This window comes from Benincasa hispida, chromosome 4 (assembly GCF_027475165.1).
Source record: "Benincasa hispida cultivar pf3 chromosome 4, pf3_genome.v1.1, whole genome shotgun sequence".
Lineage (NCBI taxonomy): Eukaryota > Viridiplantae > Streptophyta > Magnoliopsida > Cucurbitales > Cucurbitaceae > Benincasa > Benincasa hispida.
This window is the reverse complement of record NC_143481.1, coordinates 32,742,572-32,768,847: the sequence shown is the minus strand read 5'-3', so window position 1 is coordinate 32,768,847 and position 26,276 is coordinate 32,742,572. Positions and strand designations below refer to the sequence as shown.

The window sequence follows — 26,276 nt, the reverse complement described above, 5'->3', positions numbered from 1 at the left end:
GTTAGTACACTCATATGTTAACTAAGTTATACTCGATTTTGACAAACACACACACACATATATATATATATTATTTTTTCAAATTTCGAGGTTCACAGTATAAATTTTATTTTGAGAAATTCTTATAAAAAGAAAAATTCTAAAAATATTTATATTTTATAGTAAAAATTTTTAAAACTACTTTGTAATTTTGGATTTTTTTACTAAATATTTTTAAATATTTTTTATATTAAAAAGACCCCTTTTATTTTATTATCATTATTATTTTAAAGATTTTTCTTAACATATTCCATAATTGGAATATGGAACATAAAAAAGTTTTGTCAAGACGAAAAGTTTGAGCTTAAGACTCCAAATATGTTTTTATGCTGAATCTGTATTATATTTTTCGTTTATAGAGAATCAAATTCAATCGGGAATTCTATTCACAAGCGGCCGTCCGGTGAATCTGCTCCGACCTCCGCCATTGGGGTTCCCCAATTTTCTTCATATTGCCAAGTCAAAATACGCGATTTCTCCATCTGAATCTGTTCTCTGAAGGAGGATCACTATGTCGCTTCATCGGCTTCGCGATCCGGTTATTGGCCGCGCTCGCTTTCTTCTCCAAGCTCGTCTAGGAGCTTTCCATTCGTCTTCACCTATCTCCTCCAGATACATTTCTCGGTATGGGTTTTAGACCGAATCATTGTTGGATTTTAGTTTCTTATCATATGCTCGATCTTCTTTGTTTCTGTGTGGACTTGGTATGTGTGGTTGTTGGGAAAAAAATTGATATTCTGATTCGGTTGGGCAAAATTTCGTTTGATTGAGTGTTTTAAGATGTCAAATATCAGTTTGGTTTAGTGGTGGAGGAACCGTTGATGACGAGTCTAAAAAATGCTGAATTTGTATGATATCTTGGTGGTCAATTCACTGCCTCCGTGAGATATCCCAAATGTTGGAGCTCCACCCTTTCTTTGATATCTTTCCTTTTATAGCAGAATATCTCTCCAATTCTTTCCTGACCACGTGGTTGATTTAATCTCAAGTTCAATTCTTTCTACTTGAGCTATTGTTCCCAGAATGTGTTTTATTTCCTCCCTGTTTCTTTGAAACTCTCCAATAGAATCTTCCGTTGGTTTAAATTTTGAAGTTTCTGGAGAACAAATTGTTGGTGTAGTGGACTCCAAACTGGAATGAACTGTGTCCATTTTGGAGGTCGTGGCAGCCTTTTTTCTCGCCATTAGGTCCTCTTTCATGAAGAAGGTCTGATATCAAAATTGGTGCTAACACTTCAAACTAATTTTACTGATGATAATCTTAATGGTGAAGCCTGGAAGGAACGGTTGTAACTAACAGTAACCTATACAAAGAGTAAAATTATATTAATTTTTTTTTTAGTGCAACAATGAAACGTAAATACAGGTCAACTTATATGGTCAGATTTTCTGCTGCACTGCAAGCCACTTCATCCTTCTTAGACATTGTTTTGGCAATAAAATATACAAAATTGATCTATGAACTATGAAGGAAGATTATAGGAAAATAAAATGATGCAATTGTCCAGTAACATTTTGGAAAGCTTGTTCTATTGATATTTTGAATCCTAGTAAAACGAGGTTCAAATCTAAGTATCAGAAAATGGTCAACTCTAGCAAATATAAGAGTATCTGGAAAGCCAAAGAAATAACATTCTAACATACATAACATGGGCATATTCAATTGGATAAAAATTATATAATCTGAATCTTGCCCCATCTGTACATTAAGTTGCTAAAGTGAGTAAAATCTTTTGGACGAGATCTTCTAGTCCTCGACTTGGTTTTTCTTTTCATGCACTGGCTTAACTCTTTTTTTTTTGCAGAATTATTTTCCAAACTCAGCGAATGGCACTACCTTTTTTGATGCTGAGTGCATTTAGAAAAGGGAAATCTTTGTTACTGCCTTGAAAATTGATCTATCCTTATGGATGGAACTTTGAATTTGTGTGAGCATGATCTTTCAGGTACAGCACTTGGAATGTACAAAGGTTTTCTGCTGGTGATGGTTCCCTCTTTAGGTTTGCATATCTACTGTTTATAATTGTTTTGTGCAAAAACTAACCCAACTAATTATACCAGGCATTGTAACTGCCACAATATTTTTACTCTTCACCTTTTTCTCACCATTTTGACTCACCAACTGAAAATAAATGTGATAGGCCTGTATCCTTTTCTTGTTTCACTGGAGCTTGTGGTCGAGCATTGCATCTGGAGGTTAGCCTTCAAGGTGCATAATTTTGAGTCTTTGACTTGTTTAGTTGAAGCATTCTCTAATCTGTAACCATGTTTTCATTTTCAGCGGTCAGTTGGTATCAGGTTTTTCTCAACCACAGGTATTGTCTATATGTGTGTTATTCGCTTCGTGTTCCAGTGTTGAAATACTTAAAAGTCTATGTTGCAAGAGAGTACTTTATAGTAATGGTCTATTCTCTCAGCTTTCATAATTTTCAGTAGTTTGGCATTCTACAGAAGCCGTTAGTATTTTGCTCAGGGGAATACTAGGATGATGTAAAATGATGAGAAAATTGTAATAATAATCTTGTTGCTTCAGTGATGCTTTTGCAGCACTACGTCAAGAACTCGGGTCGAGGTCATTATTAAAATTGTTTGCAAACCACTTAAAAATTAAAATGCTAAGAAGTGTGTGCATGCTACAATGCATGATTGTACAATGATAGAACCCACCCAAATTGCTGAAATAATATCGAAAGTTTAAAAAATACAAATATCCCATGTTATTCATGATACTTGGACCCTCCCTCTCTTGAGTACTCTTACTCAAACCTAAAACCACTATACAATTGCCTCTCAACTCCTGGTTTCATGTTATTTTAACACGATTTGTTGGATTCTCTCCATTATGTCCATGGATTATCTTCTGACTCTAAGTTGACTATTATTTCAGATTCTTCACATGCCGTCCTTGAAATGCCTGCACTATCACCTACAATGGTATATATCAGAAGTTACGAATAGTTACAGCTGATTTTTTGGTTGTTGAATTTTCCCCCAATTATTATCATTCATTACCAAATTGTTTCTGCTTTCCACAGAATCAGGGTAATATTGCCAAATGGAGGAAAAAAGAAGGGGATAAGGTCGGTATAACATCCTTATATGGATAAACCTGTATTATTGATTTATCTCTGTATGATTTAGAGATGACTCATGAAAGTGAAAATTCATCTTTCAACATTGAATACCTTTGTTGACATCATTGGCTAATGTTTTCTTAACATGCAGATAGCTGTTGGCGATGTCCTGTGTGAAATTGAAACAGACAAAGCTACTCTAGAGTTTGAAAGTCTCGAGGAGGGGTAATCTTAGTCATTATAACATTGTTTCTTTTAGTTAGACAAATGTGAGGGTGAGAATTAGAACATCTGACCTCAAGAGGAGGACATGTATTCATAGTCAGAAAGTAATCCTTGAATAACCCTCAACTATAACGATTCTATGATTATTGTAGATCTCAAAATTTGTCATCAGTGAATTCAGAAAGTAATCCTTTTTGGTACTTTACCTTGAGACAATCGGGCATGCGTCAAAATTGTTTTTCAATGATTATCCCCTGTAGTTTTTATTTTGAAATTACAGCAACTGCTTTGATTTTCTTTAACTCTGTCTCCATTGACTGCTTGAGGCATAATAACTTTTGGTTATGGGCTTTCTTCAGTTTCTTGGCCAAAATATTGGTTCCTGAAGGTTCAAAAGATGTCCCAGTTGGACAACCCATTGCAATCACGGTAATTGTTTCTATTTCAAAATATGTCAATACTATTAACAAAGCTACCATATACTTTTGTTTCCTTTGCATCTTAAGGCGGGGTAATCTCTTTACTGTAATAGATTTGATTAAAGAGTTTGGACGCGAAATATGGTCGAAGTTTTCTCTCCCTAATCATTCTACAACTGTTTGGAAAACCGTTCCCTTGTGAAAATTTGGAAGATGAAAATTATGCATATCATTTTATTGTTTTGATTGAAATTGACTCATGGGAAAGTGAAACTTAGAGCTCAATTAATGTTTTTTTTTACTAGCTTCATCTCCATTAGGCACCTTCAATTATATGTCATTTGTGGAATCTTTTGGTACTTTGAAAGTTTGTTTGATAGGCTGATTTTTTGTATTTGAATCACTGTTTTATGGTGATTTTAAGCATTTTCAAGTATTTTATTTTAAGCATTAGTCAATTATGCAGTGTGTTAGGGCTAACCAATTACAATATCATCAAGGTTGAGGATCCAGAAGATATCAATAGGGTCCTTGCCAATGATGTATCAGGTGCAACTGACATTAAAGATGATGCGGAAGGGGAGCAACAGGATAAAAATGAGGACAGGGCACAAGCTAGTTCTGTAGAGATAAATTCATCAAAACTACCCCCTCATATTGTACTTGAAATGCCAGCTTTATCTCCAACTATGGTAATAAATTTGACTTCCCATTCCTGCTAAGGCTAACAACTTATTATTCCTTCTTCCTTTTGCAATTTGAGATTGCTGGTCGCATGTTTCTTTCAGAACCAAGGTAATATTGCTACTTGGAGAAAGAAGGAGGGGGACAAGGTTTGTAATGTGCTTCTCAAGAAATTTTCTTTAAAATAGAAAGGTTGATGACATTTCTATTTGTTATTCCTTTTCCCATTTGATCGTGTGAAATTTCACCCTACTTTATTCCCTTTATTATCTCACAGATCGAGGTGGGTGATGTAATATGCGAGATAGAGACAGACAAGGCTACCCTTGAATTTGAAAGTCTTGAAGAAGGGTAATGTCATTTCATATGATGGGTTTAACCTACTTGCAGTAAAGCTCGTGCACATGAGTGCATATAGAAATTTCCAGTATGGTTTGTAGTTTTCAACGGCATACACTTTCTAGGACTTCATGTAACCATGATTACACTAGGGTTTCATTAATCATTAAGAATAATCTTGAAGTATAACCTAACACTTTATGTTTCTCTTAAAAAAAAAGTACTACCTAACACTCTATTTTGGGAAAATACACTTTCGTTCCTTTAGGTTTGGGGTTGGTAGCATTTTGATTCACGAGTTTTCAAACTCGACATTTTAGTCCATGAAGTTTGAGTTTGATAGTATTTTGGTCCCTACCGTCAATTTTTCGTTAATTACCAATAGAGAACTGACATGATGCTCTATTTTTAAAAAATATATAGTATTAGTTTTTTTTTTTAATTTTTAAAATCTTTTTACTTTTATGTTTTTCTCTACACTTTCTCCCTCCACCCTCTTCTTTCTCCCTCCACCCTCTTCTTTCTCCCTCCATCCATGATTGCCACCCCACCACCTTTTTTCTTCTTTCTTCTATTTTCTTTCCCTCTCCTTTCCCCGTTTAAAAAAAAAAAAAAAAGATCTTGTAACGAGAACTCTCGAAAGGGGCTAAAAATACATCAAATCTAGAACTACATGCTGAAGGATCCCCAACCCTAAGCAAAGACCACGTTGGAAAGAAAACCACTCGGCACATGTGAACAAATGCTAGTAAAAAGTGAAATGAACATATGTTTCAAGTTACATGGTCATATGCCCTACACCAAGTAGAAAGTTGGAAATTCCTACCAAAATCAGAGGTTTGGCATTTTGTTTTATGAATTTTAAGCGACTAATTCATATTTTGTAGTGACTATTTCTTATCTGTTGGTTAATTTTAGACTGGAGCTGTTGAGTAGTTTTCTCATTAATAATAAGATGGGCTTTTCCTTCTATCATAGAACTTCTCAATTATTTTGGTGTAACATAACCTGTAGGTATCTGGCTAAGATACTAGCACCCGAAGGCTCGAAGGATGTGGCTGTTGGAAAACCCATTGCAATTACAGTAAGCGTCAAAATGCCTGCTCTCTATAACTTATTTTTGCTGTTTCTTGAGGATGAATTTATAAATTATATCCAATGCAATCAAATTATACTGGTGATTGTGAAGTGTTATTCACAGTGTTTTTACATATTTAATGGATGAGAAATTCTACAAATGTTCTTAGTATTATGGACAACTCTCTTCTTACTGAACCAATGTGTAACGTTAAGTTGTCTGTTTGGCAAGGTTGAAGACCCCACAGATATTGAATCTGTAAAAAGTGCTGTTAGTAGTAGTTCAGGAATTAAAGAGGACAAACCTGCGCATACTACTGTTAAAAATGATGTTGGAACATCAAAAGGAGGTACTGTTGCAAGAATAAGTCCTGCTGCAAAGTTGTTAATTGCGGAACATGGTCTGGATGCATCATCATTGAAGGCATCAGGTTCTCATGGAACACTGTTGAAAGGGGATGTTCTGGCTGCCATTAAATCAGGGAAAGGTTTGTCAAAAGTTTCTTTGTCCAAAGATAAAAGATCTCCTGAGGTCCGTGCACAGGCTTCTTCCACAGTCTCATCAGAATCAAAACCTTCAATAAAGCAATCTGATTCTTTTGAAGATTTACCTAATAGTCAAATTCGCAAGGTTTCATATTTCTTTTGTTTTAGCAGTAATTCCATACTTGAAGTAATTGGTTGGACTAGGAGTGAAACATGTCATTTTTTATTTCCTCCCTTGCCCTCTCCTGCTTTGACTTAATAATTGTTATAGTATCTTATAGGATTATTTTTAAATATAGGAAAATGAACCAAAATATTTACAAATATAGCAAATTTCACTATCTATTTGCGATAGATTGTGATAGACTGTGATAGACTACTATTTGTGTCTATCTATGCCATGATATACACAGATAGTAGTATATCGCGATTTATCGCAGATAGACTGTGATATTTTACTATTATGTGTAAATATTTTCAGCACTTTTGTCATTTAAAATAATTGTTCATCTCATAAAATCGTTATTACAATATGGGTTTTGCAGGTGATTGCTAAAAGATTATTGGAATCAAAACAAAATACACCACATCTATATTTGTCCACAGGTGCTTGGATTTTGGCACAACACATACATATTAAGAATTCAATTCATCCACTTCTGATGCACTTGACCTTTTTTTCTCTCTCTCTCTCTCTCTTTTTTTTTTTTTAAAATAATAATAATAATAATTATTATCATTATCTTTTTTTGTTATCAGATGTCATATTGGATCCTCTTCTTTCACTTAGAAAAGATCTTAAAGGTTTGGAATCTGAACTATTACTTGGTTTAATTTGTTCCGTTGGCTTACTCTTTCGGCAACATTTATCCACTCAACATTATTTGTAATTCTACAGAGAAGCATGATGTCAAGGTTTCCGTGAATGATATTGTCATCAAAGCCGTAGCAGTTGCTCTAAGAAATGTTCGTGGAGCCAATGGTAACTACAATTCATCTTGCAAAATGTTATTGGGTGTCAAGCTTCTCTCTTCAATTGGCAGTAGAGTGGACTCAGTCATTGTTTTAAAAAGTCCTCGGGGGAAGGCTCAAAGCCCTATGCCTTGGGGCTTTTTCATTAGTTTCAAAAAATAGTAATAAGCAGGGTTTTTTTGTCTTCTTTATTAACTAAAATAATCAAAGTTAGTAAGCCTAAATGCATGTTTAGAGAATTTTTTTTTTTTTTTTTTTTTTCATATTTCCACTTCAACCATGTTTTCTCTCCTTAGAAGTCTATTGCGCTTTATTGCACCTCGAGCTTTAGAAAATACTGGTCACAGTATGATTTTACACACAAAAAAGAAAAGTGGTGAAATTACTTTTTTGATTCAAAATAAAGGCGGTGACAAACTTCTGGACTCAAAACATTGAATGATAAATTCTGGACATGACATGCAGTACTGTGTGCATGCTTTTGCAATTGGTTTCAGTCCTTCAACTGTAAAACTGTCTGAAACTAAAATATTCATTGCATGACAGCTTATTGGGACGATGAGAAAGGGGAAGTTGTTTTCTGTGATTCTATTGACATATCAATTGCAGTTGCTACTGAGAAGGTATATGCATTTTTTTTTCAACATTAGTTATTTATGATCGATAAATGGGCTGATGACTAAATATTTAAACTTTGCAGGGCTTAATGACTCCAATTGTGAGGAATGCCGATTTGAAGACCATATCGGCAATTTCTTCAGAGGTACCATCTTTACTTATTTTATATCCTTGTCGTCAGAGGTTGACATTTACTTTTTGTTTTTATGTAGCAAACTGTGTATTCAGTAAAAATGTAAAATTACTTCTACCTTTTGTTTGTTAATTCTTAGTTATCATGTATCTGATTTAGGTCAAGGAGTTAGCTGAGAAGGCCCGAGCAGGGAAGCTCAAACCAGATGAATTCCAAGGAGGCACTTTCAGGTGATTATGCATATCAGCTGAGCAAATACACTGACTATAGCATGATAACATTAATTTTTTTTGAAAAGGAAACATCCTTTATTAATCAATAAAATTTAGTACAAGAGATGAGTACTTTGTGAAAAAAGGCGAATACAGAGAACCAAGCAAGAAACCAAAGGATTAGTAGGTGCACCTGGGTATCTCAACTAGGTTGACACCCCCATAGCACCCTCATCATATCCATCATAGATGAAAAGCCGTCAAAGGCTAACAAAAGAGCATTCTAATGAGACAATACAAGGAAAAGCTTCACAAACTGAAGTTGCAAAGAACCAAGCTACAAAGATCTATAGTACATCAAGGAAATTAAGACAGTTAAGAATACTAAGAAAAGAAAAGCTGCTGTCACTATCGTCGGAGCTTCAGTTAGTCTTCCAATTGAAAGAACGTCTGCCAATTTAAGCTTATGTCTTACAAAGAATAGGCTTCAAAGCATTTAGAAAGGGAGCACCAAAGAGAGGCGTTGAGTTTTGCCGCCTCAAAGTGAGCAAACCAAGGAGTTTCCTTCCCATTGAATACTCTTTGGTTTCTTTCAAACCAGATTTCAACCAGCACTGCTTTTACCCCATTAATCCATAGTAAATTGGAGTATTTCTTTAGAATAGGACCAGAAAGTAGTTGTTGCACATTGCTTCTAAATGAAATATCAAAGACCCAAGAGGTGTTGAAGCAATTAAGGAAATCTTTCCGGCAATTGAAGGCCAAACAACAGTCAAAGAATAGGTGTTGAAGGTCTTCTTCAGCTGATTTACAAAAGACACACCAATTGGGGGAGATAGAGTAGCAAGGCAGCTTTCTTTGCAGCACCGAGGAACAATTTAGGGTTCCAAAAAGCATTATCCAAACTGTTATATTAACTCTCCTAGGGCTGTTGGACTTCCAAATGCCCTTTTGAAGACTGGCTGAAATTAGGGTGGTCACAGATAGGTGATTAATCAGTGATTTAACTGAGAAAGAGCCATTATTTTCAAGGAACCAAATGCGAGTGTCTTCACTATTGAATAATTTTTGCTTAACCAACAATGCTAATAGGGATTGGAACTCTAGAATCTCATCATCTTTTAGGGCTCTTCTGAAGTTGAGAGTCCATGAGGAGGTGTGATAATCTCAAAAGTGTGATACTGAACCGTTGGGAAGTGATGTTAAGCCAAAAAGGGAAGGAAATCTGTCTTTTAGATGAGAAGAATCCAGCCAAGAGTCTTGCCAAAATGCAATTATGGTTCCATTTCCCAACTTAAAATCTGCCAAATTCTCAATATTCAACCAAGATCTTGAAATACTTATCCAAGGGCTTCGAAGACTGCAATGAACCTTGCCAGAAGTGTGCCAACCAAATTGGCTGCTACCATGGATACTTGAAATAACTTGACACCACAGGGAGGGTTGCTTTTTTAGAAACCTCCAACCCCATTTGGCTAGTAAAGCCACGTTTTTAGCTTTTAATCCTCCAAGACTGAGCCCCACATCTGCTTGTTTTTTAGAGACTAGCTCCCACTTTGCTAAATGATTACCTTACCCCAAAAGAGGACATGTAGTAGGTTGGGAGGTTGTAAAGGACTGAGTTGCACAAGGTAGCTCTTCCACCTCTTGATAAGTTGTATCTTCTCCATTTGTCAAGTTTTTTATGTACTTTATCAATGACCGGCTGCCAAAACACCAATTTCTTTGGATGCCCCCCAAGAGGGAGACCCAAATATAAGAAAGGAAGGTGTGCTAGTTGACAATTCAGCCTTGAAGCTACTGCCTTCAACTTTGAATCTTCAATATTTACCCCACAAATGGCAGATTTTTCCTAATTAACTTTCTGCCCTGAGTACCACTCAAACAAAATAATAGATTTTTTAAGATTGTTTAGCATGTCATCGTCGTACTTACAAAATAGTAGAGTATCATCAGCAAACTGAAGAATGGAGAGTTGAATCTTATTTTTCCCAACCGCAAAGCCTTCAAACAGACCTTTTTCTTGGATTCTGGCAACCAAAACACTAAGCAAGTCACTAACCAAAAGGAAAAGGAAGGGAGAGAGGGGGTCACCTTGTCTAATTCCCCTTGTAGCTTTAATTCTTCCTCTTGGCCTTCCATTAATGAAGATAGAGAACATTGGATTAGAGATACAACCCAAAATCCAAGATGTCCACTTGGGGTGGAAGTTCCTTTCTTTAAGGGTTTTTTCAAGAAAATCCCAATCCACTCTATCAAAAGTCTTTTCAAGGTCAAGCTTTAAAATCCAACCCTTTTTCTTCTTACTTTTGTAGTGTTCTACTGCCTCATTAGCTATTAAGACCGGATCAAGGATTTGTCTTCCTTTAATGAAAGCACTTTGAGTTGAACTTATAAGGCTAGGCATTACTTTCTTGAGTCTTTTTGCAAGAACTTTAGCTATAATCTTATAGATTATAGTAGATAGGCTAATAGGTCTGAAGTCTTTCACTAAAACTGCCTCTGATTTCTTTTGGATTAGGCAAATAAAATTTTCTTTGATGCAAGAATTGAGCTTTCCATTGTGGTAAAATTCATCAAATATACTCTTTAGATTGTCCTTTAGTAAATCCCAGAATTTTAGGATAAATTCAATGGTGAATCCATTCGGTCCTGGAGCTTTTTTTCTTCCCAACAACTTTACTGCTTCCTTAATTTCTGCCAGATTAAATCTGGAAACCAGCCCCATATTCTGATCTGAAGAGACCCTTGGCCAGCTCAAATTCTAAGGTATATATCGTGAGCCTTGACATTTTGAGTAGAGATTACTATAAAAGTCTATAATTAGAGTTTCCACTTCTCTGAAAGTCTTTGTAGCTTCCCCTTGATCATTGATTAACTTTGTTATTAGGTTTTTCCTTTTCTTGGCTGCAAGGAAACGGTGGAAAAAGGCTGTATTCTCATCTCCCAATTGTAACCAATTCAGTTTGCTCTTTTGAATAAGATCTCTTTCCTCAGTTTGGTAGAGGGATAAGTCTGCTTTTAGGGAGATTCTTAAATCTTCCTCAAGAGAGGGTTCCTCTTGACACTTCATTATCATATCTCTTCTTCGAATTTCTTCTAATAGTGCCTCTTCATTAGCTTTCTGCTGTTTGGTTTGCTCCAAATACCATCTTTTAAGGGCTTGTTTCAGTCTTATTAATCTGATTGAGAACACAAAACTAGCCCACCCTTGCTGATTTTCCAAACTTAAGGATCGTTCAATAATTTTGCAACACTCCTTGTTAAGTAGCCAACTATTACAAAATCTAAAAGAGGAGGGACCCCATTCAACAGCTCTAGCTTCAAACAAAAGAGGAAAGTGGTAAGAAATTGGTCTAGCTTGCCTTGAGACTCTTGAGTTTTCAAATATATCATCCCAATTACTTGTGACGAAGAATCTGTCAATGAGCGACCTTAAGACTGTTTATCCTTCTCATGACCAAGAGAATCTTCCATTTGACATAGGAATTTCAAGTAGATTTGTATTTCTAATGAAATTATTAAATTGTCTGATTTCTCTAGTTGCTCTTCCCATTGGAAATCTTTCTTGTCTTCTTCGGATACAGTTAAAATCCCCACCAATACACCAAGCACTTTCACATCTTTCTGCTAATGAGGTTAATTCAACCCACAGATTTCTTCTTTCCCTATGATTGTTTGGTCCGTATACATTGGAAATCCAGCATACTTTCTTACAGATGGTGCTGCATTTTAATGTTAGTGAGAATTCTGCCTTGATGACCTCCAAAACTGCAATCTTGCTTTCATCCCACGAAGAAAGAATGCCCCCTGATCTGCCTTGTGATTCCACAAATGCCCAACCCACCTCCTTAGAACTCCAAATATTTTTTATGAAAGGAAGGTTGAAGCTGTCCTTTTTTGATTCTTGGAGTAGAACAACATCCGGATTTATTTTTCTCAGGAGTTTCTTTATAACCAATCTTTTTGTTTTATCGCCAAGGCCCCTAATATTCCATGAGATAATCTTCATTTACTAATTTTTGTATCAGAACATAAGCAGAAGGGCAGTAGTCGATCCTGATTATGACAGGACAATGTCACAAATTTCCAAGAAAGAGTTGAGTTCCTGAGGCAATTCGGCAAGGGTTGAATCCCTTGCCGAATTGCCTCAGGAATATCCAACTGTATTCCTCAAACTATGATGTAATTGTGTAGCTGTCATCTAATACAGCCATTACAACTTAATCTCCAACTCTCCTTGTCAGATGTATCCATAAATTACTACACTGCTCTATTGCTTAAAGACTTTGTTGGAAGCATCAACGATTAACTTGCATTTTTGTCCTTTCTGCAGCATTTCAAATCTAGGGATGTTCCCAGTGGATAATTTTTGTGCTATAATTAACCCTCCACAGGTTCTCCTCTCTCTCTCTCTCTCTCTCTCTCTCTCTCTTTCTCTGTGCAGTTTGGATAGCCTTACACTTACTGACCTCTGCATGTAGTTCGGAGTTTCCAAGTTTAGAGATGGAAATACTTATATAAAGATCATCTGATTTATGGAAACTGATTCTCTTTATTTCATTCTTTTTCCTTCTCTGTTCCGTAGTTTTCAAATGGTAGGTTTGAATGTCGATCTTTTTTCTTTTTCAGGTTCCACAAATGAATTCATTCTCTAATTGAAAACCATTGTTTCAATTTCCTGATTTACCTCGTTTTGATGAATTAACAGAACAATATGCTATCGTATATTCATGTTTCTAAGTTTTATCTTATTAAGATCACTATTTAATGAACATGTATAGTAGGCCATGTTGGTTCTCGCTGTTAGAGCCAAGTCTAGGTGGACATTTGAAAGTAGCACGGAAGAAATTGTTTATATAAATTGTTGAAAATAAGGGGGCTGTTACCTTATGTATTAGCCCTAGGGGCATTTTAGTCCTTTACTTTGCCCTAGTTTTCTCTTGTTTCTGTATTAGGATTTTTTCTACAGCCTATTTATACCTTGGTTCCATCTTGTATGATAGTATTGAAAATAATAAGAAAAAGCTCTTCTATCGTGGTTTTTCCTCCCTGGTCTAGGATTTTCCACATACATCGTGTGTTCACTTCTTATTTCAATATGGTATCATAACATGGTGATGAAACCCTAGCCGTTGTTGACGAAAATCAACCATCGACCTTAGCCTACGATGGGATCACTGCCGAAACTGTTGACGCCGCTACTGCCATCACCTCTGTCGCTGCTCAGGCTGCTATTGATAAATATCTTCGGTCGACCCATCTCAGCCCGATGCCGGTGCAACCGTCGCATGGTGTCCAGCTGCCCAATTGAGCCATCGGAGCCAATCCACCTGAGCAGCACCTGACGCAACCAAATCTGGCCCAGCACCTGACGTAGATGAGTCAGCTCCATGCCTTATCGACCCACCAGCCCTAGTCGCAGCTTCCATTGCAGCCGACCCATCCAATCCTCTCGTCAGTGTTGCTATCGGTGTCGTCTAGTACATTGCAGCCTTCTGCCGATCTCACGAGTTAGTCATCCTCTTATTTTGGTGGACAACAACCACCTATGACAACCACTGTTAGCCTTCCTCAAAACGTGTCGGCCAACCATGGTGCTTCGGATTCGATGGGTATGTCTCTAATGGTGATCCAACAACAATTGGTGCTTGAACAACATATTGCCGCCCTTGGGGCAGTTCTTAGGACTACCATAAACCTTCAGACAAATCTTGTAAACTCAGATCTTTCTTCTGGTCTACCGATGTATTCAAAGAATTCAGTAACTGCTTTCCCAAATTTACCTACAGCAAATTTTTTATCTGGATCTATGGGAAATTCTACAGGGTTCATTGCAGGAGAGAAGCTAAATGGCCAAAATTATTTCTCTTCGTCTCAGTCCATCAAAATGGCCCTCGAAGGGCATCATAAGTTTGGGTATCTAATTGGTGAGATACCTCGACCTCGACCTCGACCTAGAGATCTTCAAAAGCGCATTTGGAAAGGAGAAGACTCCTTGCTCGCTCTTTATTAGTTAATAGCATGGAACCACAGATAGGAAACCTTTACTGTATGCTGCAACTAGTCGGGATATTTGGGATCCAGTACAAAAATTGTATTCTAAGAGGCAGAACGCGTCCCGTTTGTACACCTTGTGGAAACAGGTTCATGAGTGTAAACAAGGAACCATGGATGTCACTTCCTATTTCAACAAACTATCTTTAATCTGGTAGGAGATGGATCCATGTCGAGAAATTGTCTGGGATTGCTTGTGTGGTGGAATTCAGTATTCAAAAATTGAGGAAGTTGATCGTGTTTATGACTTTCTTGTTGGTCTGAACTCCAAATTTGATACAGTTCGTAGTCGAATACTGGGACAAAGACCGATACCTTCCCTCATGGAAGTTTGTTATGAGGTTCGATTAGAGGAAGATAGATCTAGTATGAACAATCCTATTGTCAATACCACTGACTCGGCTGCATTTGGTGCAAAATCATCTGGGTCTGATGGAGGCAAGTAAAATGGTAAATCTCCTCCAGTGTGTGAACGTTGCAAGAAACCGTGGCACACTAAGGATCAGTGCTGGAAGTTACATGGTCGACTTCCGAATAGCAGACGTCGCCCTTCAAATGATAAGTCAAATCCTAGCGAGTACTTGTGAGTGATTCTACAAATGGTGGTTCACAGCCTCAATCTCAGGTGAATAACCAACATGACCCTAGTGATGTTGGGGTCGGTGCGATTGTCTAATCAGGTACTTCTCAGTCCTTCAGTCTTCTGAGTATTGAGGGTAAAAAGCCATGGATACCAAATTTAGGAGTTACAGATCATTTAACTGGCTCATCTGATTAGTTTCTCTCATATTGTCCGAGTGCTGGTAATGAGAAGATTCGGATTGCAGATGGGTCATTTGCTTTTGTTGCGAGAAAGGGTCATCTCTCTCCGTTTGAGGGTTTGACCTTACAGTATGTGTTGCATGTCCCAAAAATATCTTATAATTTATTATCTATCAGTAAGCTAACTAGAGATCTAGATTGTCGAGTTATCTTCTCACCTGATACTGTTTTATTTCAAGACTTGAGTTTGTGGACGACGATTGGCACTGCCTGACATGATAGAGGACTCTATTTTCTTTCTGATGATGCTTTCTCTAGGAGTTGTTATAGAACTAGTTTGTTGTCTTCTTGTTTTTCAACTTCTAAAAAAGATTATATGTTATGGCATTTCTTTCTTGATCATCCCAATTTTCAATATATGAAGTATTTATTTCCCCATTTATTTCAAAATGTTGATGGTCCCTCAAACATCACTACTTCGTCCGGGAAACATTGGTTTGTGACCTTTATTAATGATCACACCTGTTTTACACGGGTGTTTCTTCTCACTGATAAATCAGAGGTAATATTTGTTTTCCAACAATTTTATACTACAGTTGAGACTAAGTTTAACACCAAAATTGCCATACTTCGTAGTGACAATGGTCGTGAGTTCTTTAATAACACTCTTCATAATTTCTTGGCTTCTAAATGCATGTCCATCAAAGTTCTTGTGCTTATACTTCTCAACAAAATGAGGTGGCTGAACGGAAAAATCGTCACTTCATTGAGGTTGTTTGATCCCTCTTGCTTTCTGCTTCTCTTCCCTTTTATTTATGGGAAGATGTCGTTCTGACTGCAGTTCATCTCATTAATCGAATACTTTCCCATGTTCTTAAATTCCAAACACCTCTTGAATGTTTTAAAGAGTCCTACCTAACCACGTGTCTTATTCCTAATGTTCCTCTTCGAGTGTTTGGATACACTGTTTTTGTCCATAGTTATGGTTCTAACCACACTAAATTTGCCTCTCGTGCTCAGAAATGTCTCTGTCAGGTATCCTTTTCACCAACGAGGTTATAAGTGTTCCCATCTGTCTTCACAAAAGTACTTTGTCTATATGAATATAACGTTCCTTGAGAATAAACCTTTCTTTTCTGTTAGTCCTCTTCAAGAGGGAGAGTACTAGTGAAGAGACTAATTGGTCTACATACTCGGTCCCTACGGACTTTCTCCCTGAACCTATCCCGGGTGCAAATGACACTGTCCTCCCTACTAAACAAGTGCCATGGATAACGTACTACAGAAAGAATCTTAGAAAGAAAATAGTGTCTCCTATTGCTCCACCGACTACAGTCCATGAATTGGAACCGGCACCAGCTCAAACTCAAGGTACTCCTATTTCTAATAATATTGATGTGTGTGTCGAGGATGATGTGTGTGATGTGGTTAAGAGTGACAAAATTGAGGTGGTAGTCCCAGAAAATGACAAAATTGCAGGTAGTGACGAGTCACCAGAAGAAACACAGGAGGATGAGAGTCTGCTGGGTAATGGAGTGTGACCACCATCCTCTTACTGATGAGGGATCTGACAAAACAAAGGGTCATGATGCCTCTCTCGATATTCCCATTGCTTTGAGAAAGGGGACCAGGTCATGTACTAAGTATCCCATACACAATTTTCTATCTTACGGTAATTTGTCTCCTGAGTTCAGAGTGTTTACTACTAGTCTGGATACAGTAACAATACTGTACAATATACATATGGCCATGGAAGTTCCAGAATGGAAGGTTGCAGTCACGAAAGAGATGAGGGCTCTTGAAAAAAATAATACGTGGGATCGTGTAGCTCTCCCTAAAGGGCATAAAACATTTGGGTGCAAAGGGGTGTTAACTGTAAAGTATAAGTATTGAAATAAAGAAAGAAGAAGAAGAAGAATGCAAGGTTTATGTGGAAAACCCTAGATCAGGGAGAAAAAACCACGATAGAAGAATTCTTATTATTTTCCACTAACTACAAACACCACAAACCCAAACATATAAATAAACTAAGTCAAACCCTGATACAAAGAAAAGTAGAGAAATATAAAAAATACTAAAATGCCCTTAGGGCAACTACAACAGTTTTCAACATTCCCCCTCAAGTTGGGGCGTAAATGTCATTAAGACCCAATTTGCTAATACAAGTATCAAAATTTGCCTTAGTAACCCTTTAGTGAGGATGTCAACAACTTGTTGACTTGAAGGAATGTATGGAATACAAATATTGCCACTGTTCAATTTTTCTTTAATGAAGTGTCTGTCGATCTCCACATGTTTAGTTCTATCATGTTGCATAGGGTTGTTGGCTATACTTACAGTAGCCTTGTTATCACAATAGAGTTTCATAGAAGCATCACTGTCTTGGTAAAAGTTAGTCAAAACTTTCTTCAACCATATCTCTTCACATATTCCCAGACTCATAGTCCTATATTCCGCTTCAGCACTATTTCTAGCAACCACACCTTGCTTCTTACTCTGCCAACTAACAAGGTTACCCCACACAAAAGTACAATAACTTGAAGTTGACTTTCTGTCTATAACAGATCCTGCCTAATCAGAGTCAGTATAAGCCTCAATGCATCTCCTATCATATTTCTTAAATAGATTTCAAATATTTCAGAATTCGAGTAACAACCTCCATATGTTTCTCGTAAGGTGCCTGCATAAACTGACTAACCATACTGACAAAATAGGATATTTCCAGCCTAGTATGAGATAAGTAAATCAATTTTCCTACTAGACGTTGGTACCTCTCTTTGTTAACAGGAACTCCATCGACAGAATCTCCTAGCTTAGCGTTGACTTCAACAAGGGTATCAATGGGTTTATATCCAATCATCCCTGTTTCCCTCAACAGATCAAGGGTGTATTTTTGTTGAAAATTCCTTCTCTCGGTCTTGCTATCTCCATTCCAAGAAAATATCCCGAACTCCCGAGATCTTTAATCTCAAATTCATCAGCCATTTTCTATTTTAGTATGGTAATCTCTGCGGAATCATCTCTTGACAGAACGATATCATCAACATACACGATTAGAATAGCCATCCTTCTCGATGTTGACTTCTTTGTGGACAGGGTATGATCAAAATGTCCCTGAATGAACCCCTGGGACTTAACAAAGGTGGTGAACCTGTCAAACCAAGCTCTCGGAGACTGTTTCAAACCATATAGGGATTTTCCGAGTTTACAAACCTGATGATTAAATTGAGCTTCAAACCCAGAAGGAGGACTCATATAGACCTCTTCTTCTAATTCATCATTCAAGAATGCATTTTTCACATCAAGTTGATGGAGGGGGCAGTCTTTGTTAACGGCCACACTAAGAGAAGGACTCGAATCGTGTTCAGTTTTGCCACTGGAGAGAAAGTTTCCGAGTAATCGATTCCATCCATCTGAGTAAACCTTTTAGCAACCAATCTAGCTTTGTATCTATCTAGAGTTCCATTAGATTTATACTTAACAGTGAACACCTATTTGCACCCAACAGTTTTATGCCCTTTAAGGAGAGCTACAAGGTCCCACGTTTTATTCGTCTCAAGAGATTTCATCTCTTCCGTAACTACAACCTTCCATTCTGGAATCTCTATGGCCATATGCACATTGGTTGGAATTGTTACAGTATCCAAGTTCGTAGTGAAAGCTCTAAACCCAGAAGACAAGTTACTGTAAGAAAGGAAACTATGCATGGAATAGGTACACGACCTAGTCCCTTTTCGTAGAGCAATAGGTATATCAAAAGTGACATCATAATCTCCTGTTTTACCAGACCTCTCATTAGTAAGAGAACGGTGGTCATCCTTGCTTACTCGTGGCAAATCCTCCTCCTGAATTCCCCTGATGATTCATTACTATCTGTAACTTTGTCGTTGTCTGGAACAATCTCATCACTTTCAATCACATCACTCTTAACACACTCATCACACTCATCAGTATTATCAGGAACAGAAGTACCTTGAACTTGAGTTGGTGCCGGTTCCGATTCATGGACAATATCCGATGGAATAACAGGAGACGCTATTTCCTTTCTAAGATTCTTCTTGTAGTATGTTATCCAGGGCACTTGTTTAGTAGGGAGGACAGTGTTATTTGTATCTAGGATAGACTCAGGAAGAAAGTCCACGAAACAGAATATGTAGACAAGTTAGTCTCTTTACTAGTATTCTCCCCCTGAAGATGACTAACGGGAAAAAATAGTTTATCCTCAAGGAAAGTGACATCCATAGAGACAAAGTACTTCCTTGAGGACGGATGGAAACACTTATTAGCTCTACTGGTGAAGAGGATATCCGATAAAAACACGCTTCTGAGCACGAGGAGCAAATTTAGTTTGGTGAGGACCATGACTATGGACAAAGGCAGTACAACCAAACACCTGAAGAGGGACATCAGGAATTAGACGCGTGGATAGGTAAGACTCTTTGAAACATTCAAGAGCTTTCTGGAATTTGAGAACACGGGGGGCATCAGATTAATGAGATGGGCTGCAGTTAGAACAACATCTCCCTATAAATACAATGGAAGAGATGCAGGGAGCATGAGGAACCGAGCAACTTCAATGAGATGACGATTTTTCCGTTCAGCCACCCCATTCTGTTGAGGAGTATAAGTTATGAAGCACAGATACTTCATGTGAGACAAAGAATCAGTATCAGACACGTATCGGATACCGATACTTCCATATACTTCCTAGATACATATCTGACACGCGATTTGATGTATCTATACTTTCAGATACTTTCCAGATACGTATCTGACACGTGATTTGTAACTCATTTAATCTTTCCTAATCTAAAATTAGGCAACCTATTTAAAAAACTCACTACTCGAGTCCAAAACTAAAAGAAAAAAAAAATAACGGACCAAACCCTAGATTAGAATCATCTAATCCCCATCTTCACATTTGAATCCCCACAAAGTCTACCAAAATATAAACCATTTGAATATCTTCAACAATAAGTTCTTCGTTTATCTTCATACTTCTATCTCTAATCTTTTTCTTCTTCTTCTTTGCAATATGAGTCACTTTTCTATTGCATTTTATTAACTATTGTACTTCAACATCTTAGATGTTGCTTTTTTTTGTATTGTATTTCAGTGTTTATATTCTATTTTGTGCTATTGTTATTAACTTGTATGCTAAATTTATCTATATCCTAGATTTTTTTTAAAGAAAAAAATTTATCTTCAACGTATCAATATCCTCGTTTTTTAGAAATATATATATTAAAAAAATATATAAAAAAATGACGCATCCTTAGACGTATCCGTATGTTAGTTTTTTAGAAATTGACGAATCTCCGTATCCAATCGTATCTGTATCATGTAGCTATATATGTGTCTGTGCTTCATAGAGTATAAGCACCTGAGTTTTGATGGACAATACTTTTTAAAGTCAGGAACTCGCAGAGGGTGTTATTGAACTCTCGGCCATTGTCACTCCGAAGAATGACAATCTTGGTGTTAAACTGTGTTTCTACTGTAGTATAAAATTGTTGGAAAACAGATGTCACTTCTGATTTGTCAGTGAGAAGAAACACCCATGTAAGACGGGTGGGATCATTAAGTTACAAACCAACACTTCTCGGACAAGTAGTGACGTTTGAAGGACCACAAACATCACTATTGACTAGATGGATAGGCTGGGAAGGTTTGTAAGGCTGAGAAGGGAAGGTAACCCGGGGCTGTTTTGCATGTATACACACATCACAAGTCAAAGAAGAAATATCCACATTATGAAATAAATGGAGAAATAAATATTTCATATAATGAAAGTTTGGGTGACCAAGATGAAAATGCCATAACAAATAATCTTTTTTAGAAATTGACAATGAAGATAACAAACTAGTCCTAGAAATATTCCTAGAGGTAGCATCATCAGAAAGGAAATAGAGGCCCCTATCATGCCGGGTAGTGTCAATCGTCGTCCCCGAGCTCAAGTCCTAAAACAAAGCAGTATCTTGTGAGAAAACAACTCGACAGTTTAAATTCCTAGTTATTTTACTGATAGACAGCAAGTTGTTGGATATTTTGGAACATGCAACACATTCTTTAAGATCAAACCCCGGAAAGGGGAGAGATGACCTTTCTCTGCGTCAAGAGCAAAGGACCCATCTGCTATCTGAATCCTCTCATTACTAGCACTCGGAAAATATGAGAGAAATCGGTCAGATGAGCCAGTCAAGTGATCTGTTGCTTCTGAATCTAGTATCCATAGTTTTTTCCCTCAATAAAAAGGCTAAAAGATTGAGGAGTACCTGATTGGAAAATCGTACCGACCCCAACAGTACCTGGGTCATTCTGGTTGGTCACTAGAGACTGTGATACATCATCAGTAGATTCACCTACGAGTGCTCGGCCAGACTTTAACTTGTCATTCAGAGGGTGACATCTGTTGTTGGGGGGTTGACCAATGTAGCTTTCAGCACTGATCCTTAGTGTGCCACGGTTTCTTGCAATGTTCACATATTGGAGGAGATTTACCATTCTGCTTGTCACCATCAGTTCTAGAAGATTTTACACTGAACGCAGCGGAGTCTATAGCAGTAATCACAGAACTGTTCATAGCACTGGATTTATCTTCCTCTAAACGGACCTCAGAACAAACCTCCATGAGAGATGGTATCGGTCTTTATTCCAATATTCGACTACGAACAATATCAAATTTGGAGTTCAATCCAGCCAGGAAGTCATAAAGACGATCAACTTCCTCAATTTTCGAATACTGAATCCCACTGCATGAGCAGAGACAATCTCTTGACATAAATCCATCTCCTGCCACAATAGAGACAATTTATTGAAATAAGAAGTAACGTCCATGTTCCCATATTTGCACTTGTGAACTTGTTTTCGCAAGGTGTACAAACGTGACGCATTCTGCCTCTTAGAGTATAGTTTTTGTACCACATCCCAAATATCTCGAGCAGTCGCAAAGTACATCAAGAGTTTCCCTATTTGAGGCTTCATGCTGTTCACAAGGAGAGAGCAGAGTAAGGAATCTTCTCCCTTCCAGATGCACTCTTGAGGGTCTCCTGGTAGAGGTCTAGGTATCTCACCAGTGAGATAACCAAACTTATGTCGTCCCTCGAGGGCCATTTTGATTGACTGAGACAAAAAAAAATAATTCTGGCCATGCAACTTCTCCCCTGTAATAATGAACCCTATAGAATTTCCCATAGCACTAGATAAAACATTTGTTGTAGGTAAATTAGGGAAAGGAGTTACCGGATTTTCTTAATAAACGGTAGATTGGAAGAAAGGTTGGAGCTAACAGGATTTGACTAAAGAGTTGTGTTGGTTCCAAGGGCAACCCCAAGAGCAACAATCTGGTGTTGAAGACTAACCAATTGTTGTTGGACCCTAACCAGAGAAAGACCCATCCACCCCAAAGCACCATGATTGGCCGACACATGTTGAGGAAGACTGAAGGCGGTTGTCGCAGGTGGTTACTGTCCACCAAAAAGGGAAGAAGACACTTCACCTAGATCGGTGGCTGAAGCATCGATCGACGGCTGGTACAGTTGTGTGGAGTAAGGGGTGATCGTCAGTTAGACCAGCGCAGAACTCAGGGCGATTATCAGCTGGAGCAGCGCTGCGCCATGGTGGAGCGGCTAGAACTTGGGGTGGGTCGGCTGCGGCAGCGATGGAATCTGGCTCGATCGCGTCTCCAGCTCAAACAGTGTCAATCGTTGCCTTAATACCACCGCGTCGAATTGAGATGAAGCTAGATCGGTTCCAGTTGGCGGTTGGACACCGTGCGACTGTCGCTTGTGCACCGGATTGATGTGGATCGATCAAAGATACTTATCGACAGCAACCTAGATGACAGCTACATTAATCGTTTTAGCAGTGGTTCCTTCATCAGTTATGTTTTCCTCTATGATGGCTAAGGTTTTGTCACCCTACTCTAATACCATATTGAAATAAAGAAAGGATGAAGAAGAAGAATGCAAGGTTTATGTGGAAAACCCTAGACCAGGGAGAAAAAACCACGATAGAAGAATTCTTATTATTTTCCACTACAAACACCGCAAACCCAACATATAAATAGACTAGGGCAAACCCTAATACAGAGAAAAGTAGAGAAATGTAAAAAGACTAAAATGCCCTTGGGGCAAATACAACAGTTCTCAACAATAAGTCTGATGGAACCCTCGATAGGTACAAGGCTAGATTGGTTGCTAAAGGGTTTACTCAGACTTATGGAATAGACTACTCAGAAATTCTCTTCTGTAGCGAAGCTAAACGCAATTCAAGTCCTTCTTTCAGTAGCAATTAACAAAGATTGGCCTCCCCACCAACTTGATGTCGTTAACATTACCAGACTAAAAAAGAAAATGGCTGATGAATTTGAGATTAAGGATCTTGTTTAAAGTATTTCCTTAGAAGGGATTTCTATTTCTCAACGAAAATACACGTTCGATTTGTTGAAGGAGATAGGGATGGTTGGATGTAAACCGGTTGATACGCCTGTTGAATTCAATGCTAAGCTGGGAAATTCTGTTGACGAAGTTCCTGTTAATAAAGAGAGATACCAATGTCTAGTGGGAAAATTGATTTACTTATCTCATACTAGACCGGATATATTCTATGCTGTTAGTATAGTTAGTCAGTTTATGCAGGCACCTTACGAAAAACATATGGAGGTTGTAAATTGGATTCTGAGATATTTGAAAACTGCACTAGGGAAAGGCCTGATGTTCAGAAAAACCGACAGGAGATGCATTAAGGCTTACACTGATTCGATTGGGTAGGATCTGTTATAGACAAAAAATCGATTTCAGGGTACTGTACCTTTGTGTGGGGTAATCTTGTTACTTGGAGAAGTAAGAAACAAGACATGGTTGTTAGAAGCAGTGTTGAAGCTGAATACAAGGCTATGAGTTTGGAAATATGTGAAGAGATATGGTTGAAGAAAGTTTTGTCTGATCTTCATGAAGATAGTGATACTCCTATGAAACTCTATTGTGACAACAAGGCAGCTATTAGTATAGCCAACAATCCTGTGCAACATGATAGAACAAAACATGTAGAGATCGTCAAACACTTCATCAAGGAAAAACTGGACAGTGGCTATATTTGTATTCCCTACATCCTTTCTGGTCAATAAGTTGTTGACGTTCTCACTAAAGGACTACTCAGTACTCAGGCAAAACTTTGATACTTGTGTTAGCAAGTTGGGTCTAATTGACATCTACGCCCCAACTTGAGGGGGAGTGTTGAAAATAAGAAGCTGTTACGTATTGGCCTTAGGAGCATTTGGTTTTTACTTTGACCTAGTTTTCTCTTGTTTTTGTATTAGGGTTTTATCTACAGCCTATTTATATCTTGGTTCCGTCTTGTATGATATTATTGAAAATAATAAGAAAGAGCTCTTCTATCATGGTTTTTCCTCCTCTAGGGTTTTTCATGTACATCATGTGTTCCCTTCTTCTTTGAATATAAATTATTTAATGAATACATTTGGAAACTTTAATTTAAAAAAAAAAAAAAAAAAGGGAAACAATACTTTTCATTGATGAAATGAAAAGAGACTAATGCTCAAATTACAACGAGACATAAGAGCATATGAAACTGAAAGTTTAATGGTTATATTCTTTGCATTCATGATTATCTAGTAAGAGCAGCTTCAAATGCTCGTCGGTTTCAGTATGTGTTTTATGTTTTGTATGTGGATAAACCCTTCTACCCTCAGGGATGGCTGGCTTAAATAAAGCATCATTTTTTTCAGTTTTGTATGTCCTTGTAAATTTGCTTTCATGTCTTTCAGGCTGGGATTCTCGCTGTAGGTAGAGGCAACAAAGTTGTTGAACCGATAATTGGAAATGATGGTACAAAACTTCTTCCTCATATTTTCAACCATGAAAGTTTTGAGTATACAAATAACTAGCCAAGTAATTTTGGTTATACTTCTATCCAGGAGTTGAGAGACCTGTGGTGGTCAATAAAATGAATCTGACATTGTCGGCCGACCATCGAGTGTTTGATGGAAAAGTTGGAGGTACAAAACTGTTGTAGTTTTTCAAGCTCTTCTTTACCTGGTTTCTTGTCTTCTCTTGTCTGATGGATATGAATCTTCTCCAATGTTTTAAACTAATTTGGACTGGCTCACACTTTTCTAGAATTAGAATGATTGTCATCCTTGACAAACGGAGATAACTTGTCCTTGTTAGTCTCTTTAATATTTCTTCATGTAACCAATTGATAAGGAGAATGACCCACAAGAAACCCTTAGCTTATTCCCAAAATTAACAAATGGAAGGTGTGGTTTGTTTTTGCTTAATGCTTTACATACAAAAAATTACCAAGGTTATTATCTTAGGCAGGAGAAGTTATTTAATGATAGCAGGTACGTTGGATCATGAGAGAGAAGTATTTAAAATTTTTATCAACATTCAGATTTTTTTAATCTACATCTAACTGTTATTATAGAGCAACTACATTATGGCAACCTCAGAATAATTTGTTCAAGGGAAATTACTTAAAATGTGTCTTTTTTGCAGGCGAATTCCTCTCAGCTCTACAAGCAAACTTCAGCAGTATCCAGAGACTGCTATTGTAGTGTTTCTTCGAGATCAACATTGGCAGCAGATGGATTTTTATTACTCAAAATATGGAAGTATTTATTCCTTTGATTTTCTCTTTTCAGCTTACATAAAGTATTGTTGATTCTCACAAGATTGGAACTGGCGTCGTCAAGAGAACCAAACTTGAAGGTGGCATATTAAGCAACCTTTTCCATCATCCCAACTCTGTCCGTCAAGGAATAATGATGCATAAAAGGATGAGTCTTTTGAGTTCTTTTTGCATAATTGTTGTTTTTCTTTCAAAAATTTTGAATAATTTTTTTGGATGCTTTTGGTGTGGCACCAATCTCCATTATATTTTGAGGGAATAAATGAAATTGGTGATTTACGACGATGTCTCTCATTCTCGACCAAGAATGACTGGTTTTTAAGTCATTGTCGAGGACAGAAGCTTTTTACGTAAATTGGTTAGAAATTATTCTAATTATAATACCTTAAATAATTAAACTCATAAATCTTAAATGAAAAATCGGTAATCTTGTTTGGTAATCATTTTGTCTTTTGTCTTTATTTTTTAAAATTAAATCTATAGAAAGTACTACTTTCAAATTTCTTACTTTGTTATCTATCCAATGA

The 26,276-nt window shown here is 37.3% G+C and overlaps 1 protein-coding gene across 4 annotated transcripts; it reads left to right on the top strand.

Moving 5' to 3' along the window:
* Nucleotides 1-293: 293 nt before the first annotated feature.
* LTA3 (Dihydrolipoamide acetyltransferase, long form protein) lies at nt 294-26,034 on the top strand. 4 transcript variants are annotated; one of them, XM_039028809.2, is made up of 23 exons: nt 294-663; nt 1,985-2,038; nt 2,180-2,234; nt 2,320-2,353; nt 2,926-2,972; nt 3,074-3,118; nt 3,264-3,337; nt 3,697-3,766; nt 4,257-4,448; nt 4,545-4,589; nt 4,718-4,791; nt 5,794-5,863; nt 6,089-6,487; nt 6,888-6,948; nt 7,102-7,146; nt 7,241-7,324; nt 7,861-7,937; nt 8,015-8,077; nt 8,225-8,295; nt 12,614-12,674; nt 24,884-24,944; nt 25,034-25,114; nt 25,617-26,034. In XM_039028809.2, the coding sequence occupies exons 1-23, from the start codon at nt 551-553 to the stop codon at nt 25,673-25,675; spliced, it is 1,935 nt and encodes a 644-aa protein (XP_038884737.1). In that variant the 5' UTR covers nt 294-550; the 3' UTR covers nt 25,676-26,034. The 4 variants fall into 4 exon arrangements, with proteins under 4 accessions (XP_038884737.1, XP_090169430.1, XP_090169431.1 ...); XM_090313304.1 differs by having other exon boundaries at nt 340-663; nt 1,844-2,038; nt 2,180-2,247; XM_090313305.1 differs by having other exon boundaries at nt 377-663; nt 1,844-2,038.
* Nucleotides 26,035-26,276: the final 242 nt, after the last annotated feature.